Source organism: Manis pentadactyla, chromosome 8 (assembly GCF_030020395.1).
Source record: "Manis pentadactyla isolate mManPen7 chromosome 8, mManPen7.hap1, whole genome shotgun sequence".
NCBI classification, from domain to species: Eukaryota; Metazoa; Chordata; class Mammalia; order Pholidota; family Manidae; genus Manis; species Manis pentadactyla.
In genome coordinates this window covers 22,053,476-22,066,202 of record NC_080026.1, presented here as the reverse complement: position 1 = coordinate 22,066,202, position 12,727 = coordinate 22,053,476, and the positions used below count along the sequence as shown (strand labels likewise).

The 12,727-nt window shown below is 34.6% G+C and overlaps 1 protein-coding gene across 2 annotated transcripts in view; it reads left to right on the top strand.

The window, feature by feature from the left end:
• Nucleotides 1-12,293, top strand: part of EPC2 (enhancer of polycomb homolog 2) — a 136,223-nt gene extending 123,930 nt beyond the window's left edge. Inside the window, exons 11-14 of one of the 2 annotated variants that reach the window (XM_036928298.2) lie at nucleotides 7,124-7,254; nucleotides 8,702-8,861; nucleotides 9,736-10,069; nucleotides 11,025-12,293. In XM_036928298.2, coding sequence (XP_036784193.1) covers nucleotides 7,124-7,254; nucleotides 8,702-8,861; nucleotides 9,736-10,069; nucleotides 11,025-11,097 — 698 coding nt within the window. In that variant the 3' untranslated portion in view covers nucleotides 11,098-12,293. Of the gene's footprint in view, nucleotides 1-7,117; nucleotides 7,255-8,701; nucleotides 8,862-9,735; nucleotides 10,070-11,024 lie in introns of both variants that reach the window. The other variant, XM_036928297.2, reaches the window with a different exon arrangement.
• The last annotated feature ends 434 nt before the right edge of the window (nucleotides 12,294-12,727 follow it).

Genomic DNA, 12,727 nt, shown 5'->3' with positions numbered 1-12,727 from the left:
TTTATATCATTTTAGCTTGAAATTTGGTCTCAATAGTGTGCAGTCTGTTTTAGCTACTGAACTGCTTATTTTCAAACTTGACCTAGACATTTATCTGTTTAAAGGTTGTAATGGAAAATTGGATTTATTTGGATGATTGGAAGTTGGCTTATCATTTTTCCAAATTAGCTGGTTAATTTTTTCCTAAATAAACTTAAAGAAAATAGCATCCCATTATATAAAGTTCATGAGTCTATGAAGTTTAATGAACTTTTGAACCTGAAATGGATATATACCTCATATGATTTGAGGTGGCAAGACTCTCAGAAACCTAAAGGTAGTAGGAAGTTAACGAATAGTGGGTCAGATCTTTTTTACAGCCAATTCCAAGACATTGTTCAAATTATTTAACTGAACTGGAATTCCTGTACCAAAAATTAACCCAAAATAATTTTTGCTATAAAGGGAGTTTAAAAACATATCAGTATAGGCATTTATAATTAGATTGGACCATAGGTTGAGTTTCTTCTCTACTTGTGTATGCTATGCTCCCCCCCAAAAAAATGATTTTAATATATTCTGTCTCAGCTTTAACATGGCCAGATATTTGCACCTTTCTATCATACATTCCCAGTGAACTCCAGATATATTTGACATGACTTTTTTCCAGAAAATATATATATATGTTGTATATGTTATATTATCAGTATTGTATATGTGTTGATTCAGAATATAACAATGTAAATTAAATTTAATTCCAAAATAATCAGCTCTACAATACTACCATACATCAGCATAAAATATGCACGCATGTACGTCTCAAGAAATTTAACAAATACGCAATGTTAACAACATAGACAATAAGATTTTTTGTTTTTGCCTTTCCCCTGCCATCAGAAAAAATAATCTTTTTGGTGTGTGTGATTTTCCTCTCTTACGTTTTTTAGTGGTCTCAACATGGTACTGTTTCTTTGTTCCTTGAAAAATTTCAAGTCTTAAGCTGTGTTAGAATCAAGTTTTAAAGCTGAGTCCTTCAAATTTATATTGAATTGTTACTCAGGTAAAGGATTTTGTTTGATGTTTCCCTTTCCTCCCAGTTTTAGCTGTCTAGTCATTGAGGCTGAGGCATCGGGGTTTTTTGTTCTAACATTCCGTATGTTTCAAAATATTTTGCACAGGTATTAATAGTGAAACGAATCTTCCAACAGCATTTTTGTACACATTTGAAAAACTGTGGCACTTTTAATTACCCATTTGTACCAATTATATTCATTACATAGTTTTCTCAGTTCTGATTAGACAATTTGATTCAGTTACAATTCAGTAAATAGAAATTCCTTCATCTACCTGAAGAAAAGGATGTAGGAGCTCTTAGAAAGTTGTATTTTTATATTGAACATATACAAAAGAATTGAATCCTCATCTATTTAGTTTCTTTGCATCTCTGTGTCTTTAACACTTTTGCCTCCTGCTGATTCTTAGTGGACTTGGTCATGAGCCACATGTGTGTCTTTAAGATAACAAGACCTATACAGGACTATGTTTTTACTTGACAGAGTAGTATTGAGCTAGACAAATTAATTAAGTACTGATTTTTTGGTTCACGGCTGGGAACTCCTAGCAAATAAAGGATTTAATAAGAAGTAGAAACCTGATACACTTGACAGCAATATTTATTTGTATTGTAAGTTCCTTGTTTCTTAAAAAAACTTGAACTTCAGGGCTAGTGGCAAAGAATTCTCTTATTTTTATGTTGTTAATAGCCCAGGCGAAGTTTTTCAAGGCATAATTAATCCCTTTGTCATAAATATATTCTAGTTATTATTTTTGATATCATACTTAAAGGAATTAAAGGAAAGCAAATTGAAATGAGTGTCTCAGGTACTAGGAGAATTAAAACTTAAGGACTTCGTTTTAAAGAAAGGGATGTGCGTTTTTAACTATTAAGTAAAATAAAGTTATGTTTTCTTAATTGAAAGACTTCTCAAAAAATAGAAGGACAGAGAGAGAGATTTGGCTGAACATGGCAAGTGAATAACCAAGGAAAATTCATTTCATTCGTAGTTATTTACAATTACTATATTCAAAGCACTATGTTAAATGTTTAAAAGTTGCAGAGTTTTGCAAGACAGTAATACATACCTTCAAGGACCTTACAGCACATGACAAATACTACATTCTTTATATAAACAGATGGCAAAGTGTTTAGTCATTTGAAATTGCAGTGTATTTATTCTTTTGAAGGGCTGTTCTTAAATCCAAACCTTAAGAAAATACATTTCACAGATAAAAGTAGCTTTGCTTGTTCAGACTTGATTGGCTGGATTAATTTACATTTAATCTTGGTTTTGACTAATGCATGTTTACAAATTAATATTTTTTCTTTCCCATTTGTCTTAGTATACTGGGTAGATATCAGCAGCCTTTCTGACCAGCTTCAAATATCTTAATATTACCAATCTGTAAACTCATCAACATTTTGGACAGTTTGCCAAGAGAAATTCCTGGATTTTAATTTTTCCAGTTTCTCTTCCCATTCTTTCTTAAATTGCCATAAAATCTTTGCAGGCATGAAAGTTTTAGGATAGGTAAAATTATTTTAACTAGCTGAGGTACTCATAAGGATTTTTGTTTTGATGTTAGGGTTCCTTTCAAAGGAAAGAAATGCATTCAGACTTCAGGAATTAAAAGATTTTAACTTGACTGCTAAAGAAAATAATACTGAAATTTCACTTGTAGCTATTTAGCTTGGGCGTCAGAAGTGTACAGGGATCTTCAGGCTGTTTCCTTTTCCTGACATTTCAGTTGTTTCTCTCACCCACTGCCTCACCTCACATCTCCACCTTCCCTACCCCGACAGTTTTGAGGTTTATTCATTAGTTTGCCTTTAACTTTGTCACATTGTAGGATGTGTATAGTCCTGGACAGGTAATGTCAACTTTCAAGGTTTGGGAGATTTGCCCTTCGAATAGGTCTAGCAGTTGTATGTGATCTTTCACCTGACTCCTATAACCAGGAAGGTTTAAAAAAGGGGATCCTCCCTCTCCCCCCTGCCCATATAACAGCCCCAGATCTGTCTCTTAAAACAAACCAGAAGTTGTATATAATCAGCATTGCTTCAGTAAAACATTTACTAAAACTTTTGTAACAAAGACGTATCTCGTAAATGAGGGCAGATAGTGTATTCATTTTGACTTTTAGATAATCTTTACAACCATATTAGATGTTCTTCATTAAACAATGAGAACTTGATCTGAGGTAGTGCTTTAAATATTCACGGTTAATACATCATAATAGCTCACTTTGACAAACACTGCTTTAAAAGTTAAAAGATTATGTTTAAAAGGCACAAGCATAAAAATGACATGTTCATACATACTCTGTTGAGATATGGTCATCCGGAAGATCCAGAATGTGTTTCTATTAGATTTTTCTTTTTAGTTTACCAACAAAACAACAACACAAAGTGAACAAATACTTGTAAAGATTTAGCACATTGTAAAGGGGTTTAGAATTCATGAAGATTAACCTACAGTAGGTTTTGACGGATCACTGTCAGAGAATATGGGAGGAAAAGGTGACAGGGGGTCAACCTAGCCAACCATTATCTAGGACCCACAGACCTGAAAGGTGATGGATGAAATGAGGGGTGCCTAGAACCTTTGAAAACAGAGTCAGCATTGCCAGGATGGTGGCAAGTGTTCTGAGGAAAGCTGCCTGTATTCATCTGAAGAATAAAGCAGACTAATAAATCTGAGATAGGTAATGAGCCACATATAAAGAAGGTAGCCATAAAGAGGAAAATTTAGAGGCTTGTACTGAAGAACAGACTGTTGTTTAACATACATAAAATACATAGACATTCAAGTAAGTTACTAATACACAGAGGAGATATTTGCACACACAAAAAGGAGAATTCTGTAATTTGTGTACCTTCCTGTTAGAATGTGTTATCCAGAAGATTTGCAAAACTTCTACTTAGGAAAAGGAATGCTTTCCATCTATCTAGAATAGTGAAACACACCTTCACAAAACAGTCAGATTTGTGGGTACTTCTTAACTGACAGGACTTGGAGGGGTGGGGCAGAGTAGACTTATGATCAACATGAATTCCACTTTCAAACTAGGAACCTGAGAGCAACTAGTGGAAAGAACATGGCTTGGCTCTAAGCAGGAGAAACAAAGTTTCTCTAGTGCACGTTCCTACTTACCCTTTGTGCCACTGCTACCCCACTACCACCTACTGAGAGCTGGCGCCCTGTCCTGTAGCTCATTCCTAAACGGATTTCTTCATGCCATAAGTATGACCTTTTCCTGATGTGTTCTAATGTTTGCCTCTTGATGACTCAAAATCAGTATAAGAAAATCTCTTATATGGAAGTATTTCAGTAATTTCTGTAAGGAAGAATAATTAACGGAGAAGGTATTTTCAGTCAGATTAATACCTTCACCTGCCAGTGAGTCATCCCTGAGCATGGTAATTCAATACTGTATCTGTACTATTAAAACCATGTATTTCTTACACACCCTAACAAAATGAAAGAGGTTAGAAAGGGCGTTCTGTATGTGCTCCAGCTCGGTGTGTCACAATTCCTAATTGCTCTTTTTGTCTAAAGAGTTGAAATAATACTGAACAATGCTCCAGGAAACTGAATGAGGACCAGGTTTTTTCAAGCACCAAACACTTTATAGTAAAGACAGAGCTAGATGTCAAGAATGGCTGTAATATGCTGAGCTTGAGGTGAGGGAGAAAATAGAAAAAAATTTTTCTAAGCATATCCATGTTACACAATTAAATTAAGTTTTTGCTAGTGATTCTCAATGGGATTAGGGATGAAATTTTTGTTAGCGAAGTCAACCTAACTTTTAAAAGGTTGGGAAACACTGACTGTTAGTTTGAATGATTTGGATTGAGTCTTGCTTGGGATTTTAAGAATTTTCTATGCAGAAAAGAATAGGGTTCCTAAGCAAATTAATGGTCTTCAACAAGATAGGGCAATAAGTAGACATATCCCCTCAAACAGGCAATTTTATCCCTTCTTAATAAATACATGAGTGATCACATCCATAACCACAGACCTTAGCAATGCTTTGTAAGCCATGGACTACCAACGAAAAGTAACTTTTTAATTAAAAATGCAGTTTTTTCTGCTAATTTAAATATATAACTTTATTCTGAATTAGTAAGATTTTATGATTATTTGACTTGGAAGATTTTGGAAAAAGAAAAGATTCTAGTTATTTTCATTTCTCAATTCTGAAATAGCCACTAAAATAATATTCCCTTTGGCTTATTCCTCACTGAAAGTTAACCATTGTTATACTCACCTTTTCAACACAACATAAATCTTAGCTTGGGACAAACATAACACTGGCTGTGAGAGAGTAGACCACACCAGCACCGGATTACAAATCCTTTTTTTTTTAATTGGTACACTCTTTATACACATAGGACTTAAACAAATTTATTTGGGTTTAAGATTTTTTCCTTCCTGCCTTTGTATCTAATAAACTATTTTTCATCTCTTTCCCAAGGTTTTCAAACAGCTGGAAATTCATGAAAACTTCACATTTTCACTTGATTTTGAAGATTGTAAATTTAGAATTAAAAAATTTTTTTTCATTTAAAAATAGAACACTTGCAGTGAATTTAACATGTGCAAAGAAAGACATTTGATCTTGTTGTTAATTCAGTAAGATAACTAATGTGTACTTCAAAGATACAGGTAATATTAAAATTTTAGAGTAAGCACTATCATAACCCCAGGTTTTTTAATCTTCTAAAAATAAAATTGCTGTCTAAGAACTGTTTTCCCTCATAGTCCAATACAAATTTTAGTTATGTTGTGGAACAACAGTAAAGGCATATCTGAAGCTCTGTTCATCTCTGACTCCCTTTTCATAGGAAATAGGCTGTACTATATACATACCTGTTAACATGTCTAATTTACCACCAATTTTTTATTTTTTAATTTTTCATTTGTAATCCTACTAAATGGAAAACTTTGTAGAGGTAGTTAAGTAACCTAGGTTGAGGGTGTAGTCTCCTACCTAAACTCCTTTAGGTCACATTGATTAGGTTTTTCATTTGCGTTTGTATGTTAACTCATATTAGTTGATATTTCTTTATGTGTATCTTTGCTCCCCAACTGCACTGCAGCACTTTATAGCAGGGACTCTCCCTTCTCTTCTTATTTTTCCCTATATTCACTCTTAATTCTTAATGCAGTACTCTGCATTATTGTAGATAGTAAATACTTGTTGACTGAGTGAAATAGTGGGGAGAGAGCGAAGAAAGCGATAAAGAAAAACAGAGGAAAATTGTTCTTGTATCTTGACTTATTATTAACTTCTTTGGAAATAGCTTTGTATTCTCCAAATCAGTTTATCAGTGATCTTAAATATCAATGAATGAAAGTTTCTTTACATTTTTTGAGAAAACTTTTTCCTATTGTAACTTTTTATTAGATCATCTTTTAAACAGAAGTTCTAGATACGTTTTTATTTGAAATCTAACTTCAACACAGTTGGTCGCTGCATAATTGATTACGTCTGAGGATACTTGGTATCTTTGATTTTCTGAACACTTTTCTAATATCCAGCACAGGACTTATTTTAAGCATAAAATGTATTGGTTTAACCTACAGTTAATGGTTATGTTCACTGAACACCTTTGTCCTCTACTGATGTGTAATCAGAGAAAAAGTGCTTTCACTTTAGTGTCATGGAAGAAAATCAGCAGTAAGAATCACTTATAGTCTTACAGAGGGTCCTGCTTTCTTATAAAGACTAACTTAGTCATTATTTCTATTTGCGTTAATCAAAGGTTTTCTCATTATATAATTATCTAAATGTAGAGAATTGAGAATGATCTCAAAAATACTAAGTCTAAATAAATGGTAGAATCTTCATATTAGAACTGTATATGGGAATTTGTTTAGCATGTGATTTTAGAAGGTCCTGGATACTCAGATTAACCACTTTCGCTGAAAGAATTGGGTTCTTTGCTGATGATGTATATTATGATTTGTAATTGCTTTTCATCTTAGTTGTGGAATAATGTTAATACTGTATTCACCTTATGTTGTTAAAAGTACTTTAAAATATACTTACTTCTGAAATTAATGTCCTTTCCCAGTAACAGGGGGTATCACAGAAGAGCAGTTTCAGACACATCAACAGCAGTTAGTTCAAATGCAAAGGCAGCAACTTGCTCAGCTTCAGCAGAAACAGCAATCTCAGCATTCCTCACAACAGCCACACCCAAAAGCACAGGTAAACCTGCCTTTTAATCATGGGACGTCCCTCCTTTCTTTCATAATTCCATAGTTTTATTCAGTTTTAGTCAAGTCACAGAAGATAACCTTGATATTGCAACTCTAGATTTTAGAGATCAAACCTAAGTGTCTTTTCAGTTAATTTACATAATTTTAAGTGACTAGTTTATGTATTTTGTGAGAGGAGCACTAGAGCAAAGATGGTATTTTTCATTTAAGAATGAAATAGCTACATTTTTTTTTTGAAGGGTTATTGAGAATTCATTGAAGTAATTATAGAGACTCTTAGAACCATCATCCCCTGCTCACCGAAAAAATAATTTTTTCAGGGATGTAACTTTTCTGACCTCTTCCTAAACTGTGTTTAAGTGCCATGTGGATACCCCATGATCTGAGAGTTAATCCTCTTGCATTGTACAATAAATCTAAACAACATAGCCCCTTGCCTCCCTGAGACACATTTCCCTGAAGAAGAAAGTTTCCAGCAGGTGAAGTGTTCCGTAGGCACCATTAAATGAAGACACCAGGGATGAGAATAAAAACACCTTCTAGAAGTGTAATTGCTAGTGAAAGAACCCTGCCAACACCCTGGAATGAGCCCTGTGAGACTCATTTTGGACTTCTGGCTCCAGAACTATATAAGAAATAAATTTCTGTTGTTTAAGCCACTAAAAACAAAACTGTAATTGAGAAGTGTATTTGAAATTTGAGCCATCCAAAAAAATTAACCTACTATTGTAGGTGTTTGGTTTTGTTGCTCTACAGTCCTAAAGTAATAACTGAGATTAACTCAATCTCCAGCTGCAGGCCAGCATCTGCCCCTAGAAGTTCAGCTCATTCTCAAAGGGTCAGTGCTCTGACCTTGGAGACCCCAAGTCCAGCAACATGAACTCCTAGGACCGCTCAACATTCCTGTAACATCCAGGGGATTTTGATACTGGCCAACATTCTAGAGCTGTTGGCTATTAATAGCAGCTAAGCAGGTTTTTATAGAATCGAGGGGAATGGCCATTAAACTTGACTTGTTTTGCTTTTCTTGGGTAACCAGCCTAACCTATTTTCAGCTTACTGCAAGATTAGGCCAAAGCACATTTTTTCACTGTGGCAAAAATGAGTGTTGGTCATCTCTGTGATTTCATTTTGCCCATAGTATCTAGATTGTCAAAAAATTTTAGAGGTGTTCATTAACATTTATTGCAAAAATTAATACAACATTAAAAGTTTGGGGTTTTTAATCCCCTAGTTCTTTCTCAGCAGTTGGTGCTTATTTGTAGTCACTTCCCTGCTTCATATGCCAAAAATAGTCTGTGGAGTCCTAGATCTCAGTCTAACACATATAACTGTCCAAGGTGAAGAAAACCAACAGCCTCTTGGGTTTGCCCATTTCTTAATATGTTCATAAAGTCACATCTGAAAAATTGAGTTTAATTTTGTTGATGTTACAGGGCTCAGGCACCTCTGACTGTATGTCTAAAACACTTGACTCAGCCAGCGCCCACTTCGCTGCATCTGCAGTGGTCAGTGCGCCTGTTCCAGGTCGCAGTGAGGTCACCAAGGAACAGAACACCGGCCACAACAACATCAATGGCGTTGTCCAGCCTTCAGGTAAGCCTGCTGTGACATGTAGTACTTACTAGGTCCAGGTTGTAATCCACTGATTGAGGTACGATTTTTGTCTTTAAATGCAAGGGAAAACATTGTACAAGTGAGTCAGGACTCCTCAGAATTTCTGTATTGGTGTGGTGAAATAGCTAGATGTTCTCTAGAATTGACATAACTCTTCACCTTGATGGTTTTATCCACATGTCAGTTGCCTCACGTCTTAGGAACCGCATCAGGCTAATCGCTGACCATCACCATTGAATCATCCATGCACTGATAAAAAAGGTGAAATACAACCCAGGATGGTGTGTCAAAAAGTTTAAGTTAGGGTTTACTTTCCCACTCTTACATACTCAATGGCCTGCTTCCTCTGACTTCTCTTGCAATACAGTATTGCTGTGAAACTCTGTCTGCTTCTTACTGTCCTGAATCCTTCAAAGACTTGCTGTTTCTGTCACTCTTCAATGGGCTGCTCAGCCCCTAAGGTTTTTCATTTGTTTTACATCAACACCCAGTCTTCATTGTACCTCCTTACTGATGTTCTGGCATGTGTAAATTCTAATGGAAATCCAACTATCATTTCTACCTGCCCTCAACCTTCAGAGAGGATCCCTCTGTCCTGTTGCATAGTTTTCAGTTATGGAGGCAGCAGAATTATTTGCAAAGCCCTGTTATACAGGACAGTAGAAAGATGGTGTCTTTGGGCTTATAACAGGTGTGTGTGTTGTGCTTATTGATATTTGGAGAGGCCATCATGTGAAAAGTTAATTTGGTATTGATTAAAGTGTTTGCATTTATTTTTATTATTAAACTTCTAATTTTTAAAAAATTGAACATATCATGACATGAAATGAATGATTCTTTTATTCTCCTTCAGGAACCTCTAAAACATTATACTCCACCAATATGGCTTTATCATCCAGCCCAGGGATTTCAGCTGTACAACTTGTAAGGACAGTTGGCCACACCACTACAAACCACTTAATCCCAGCATTGTGCACAAGCAGTCCTCAGACACTTCCCATGAACAATTCCTGCCTGACAAATGCAGTGCACCTCAATAATGTCAGTGTTGTTTCTCCAGTCAATGTGCATATCAATACACGGACTTCAGCACCATCGCCAACAGCCTTAAAACTTGCCACAGTTGCTGCCAGTATGGACAGAGTGCCAAAGGTTACTCCTAGCAGTGCCATGAGCAGCATAGCAAGGTGTGTGTGTGTGTGTGTGTCTCAAGTGTCATTGTGTCCCTTCCTGCTGGCTGTCCTGTGGGAGAAAGAAGACTTTTTCTTTTTCACTGCTCAGGCAGTGAGTATCTGTCACTTGACTTGCTTTTCAATAAATACTGAGTATCTGGTTACTGTAAAAAGCTCTTTTTTTGTTTGAGGTCACTGGTAGGATATTCAAATACCAACCAGAATTGTAAAAAAAAGAAAAAACCGCATCAAATTGGAAACTATCAAACCACAAAAATACATCAGAGTCTATTTTAGAAGCTTCAGTTACCTTTACATTCCTTTTTTTTTTTCATTTAGTGTAGAAGGTTAGAGTTGTCATTAACTTCCATGTCAGAGCTTTAATTTTCAAATCAAAATTTGTGTTTTCATCAACATTATACACAAATGGAAAGTAAATTATTCTTTGTATATGTTAAGATTAGAAATACTGTAGGGTTAGTTAAATCTGTGATAATGTATTTCAGAGTATGTTTTATATTTCTTACTATGACAATAATACAGAGAACAGTGAATCAAAAAAATTTGATATGTGTGGATTAAATAACTACATGACCTTAAACCTGTAAAGTTAAACTCTAGTGGAAAGGAATTTAAGTAATGTGCTCCTGATAATGATCTTTTGAGCATCATATGGTTCCTCTATTATAAAAAAACTTGTCCTATATTGTATATTTTATGAGTCATTTATCATTGGTTTCTACTGAAATGTTGTTCAATTACTGCCCTTCCTAAGTAGTTATAATCAAGTATTAGAAAAGAATAGGATTTCTTAGCTGAAGAAAATTTTTCCCCATTACTGCTATAGAAATTGTAAAAATGGGAGATGTTCTTATGTTTATATAGTTACATAAAAACATATTTGTAAGTACTGAGTGATAATACCACATTCTAGAGAGTATTAATGTTTATTTTACTCTTTGCCTTATAGAGAGAACCATGAACCAGAAAGATTGGGTTTAAATGGAATAGCAGAGACAACAGTAGCTATGGAAGTGACATAACCTAAAACACGTGGCTTTGACCTGTGCTGATGCTGTGCAGTCGTTCATATTCCAGCTGAGTGCGAAAGGCGATACTCTGTGGGGTCACAGAGTGTAACAATGGACCTAAATGGACTACAGTATATCGGATGTTAAATCGATATATGATGTATATTTTGTAAAATTGGGAAAATCACTACCTTGTAAAATAGTTTATTTGTATCATCAATATTATTTCTGTTACTTGAATAGTAGATATTCATCATCATGCTTTTGCACTTGAATTTGCAACTGAATGGATTTTTAAAAAATAATTCTTTAATGGGATCATGAGCATGAAATGGGATCCTGCATCACTTGTTTTAACTATTTATTTTGCCATGTTTACATTTTGTATCTTGTAAAAAAATAAATCCAACTTTGTGTCTAAAAAGTTAAAGATTCATATAGCTAGGAAATGAAATTCTTGTAATTTTTTTCTAAAGGAACTGTAAAGTTTTCACTTGGTTCATTTGTTTCACAATTTGACTAGATGGACTTTTTGGTAAATACTTTAGTGGCATTTCACTGTCAAATATGAAGTTCAAGGCAAAATAGTATTTTCTATTACTGTGCAGGGGAAAGGGATGGATCGATACATGCAAATTTAATGTAGTAACTCACTTTTCCATATATTTTGAATGTATATTTCTATTTATAATACCAGTTTATAAAAAAATAATTAGACAGGAAAAATGGACTAGGAGAAATTAAGCATCTAGCACATTTAAACTGTGCAGAAAGAAAATTTTTCGAGGATTACATTTTATCCGAAGACTGCATATTTTAACTGGCTTTAGAACTATAACACACCACATAAAGGATATCTTACCAGGTATGTATTGCATTATATCATTGCAATAATTATTGGAAGTCTAGATATCGAGCCATCCCAGGTGTTGGGAGGGGGGAGGGTTGTGGCAAGATTGTCTTTACAATTTTGGAGAGTTTTCCTGTGGCTACAAGGCAAGTAACGGGTTGGAAAAAGTCTGACTGTAAGTGTTGGACACCTTCATAGCGTAGTGTTTTAGTGACTTTTTTTATACGGTTCTTGTAAATTAGATACGTGTAGTGGTGTTTCAGAATGTTTGTTTATGCACTAGTTCAGACAACTTTCCCTGTTACTTGTTCTTGATAAGTGAAAACTGCAGGGAAATAAAAATACATATCAAAACATGGACATGCTGCATATGTGTTTATTTCACAATGTGCACACAGTGTAAGTGAAAATTTAAGGGAGACGATAGCACTTAACAGCACTTTCCTTCTCACCATGCTTTCCAAGCATTGATGAAAAGAATTATAAGAAGCTCGTCTGTGGGCACTATTGGGTTTCAGATAATCCAATAGAAACTACCTTTGATATGAAAAGTTCTTTAATATTTTGTGGAATGTAAGCAATTTGCAGTATAACATTCATTGAAATCTCATAAATGAGCCTCATTTTATAAATAAAAAAGTTCAGAGTAGAATTATATTGCAAGGGGGTTTTGTCAAGTTAAGTACTGGGAAATGTAAATATTTTTAATGAATATAATTAAAACCATTTCAAACTTACATAATTTTATACTTACATTTTTTATATCTGCAGTCCTAAAAGTTGTAAATTGAT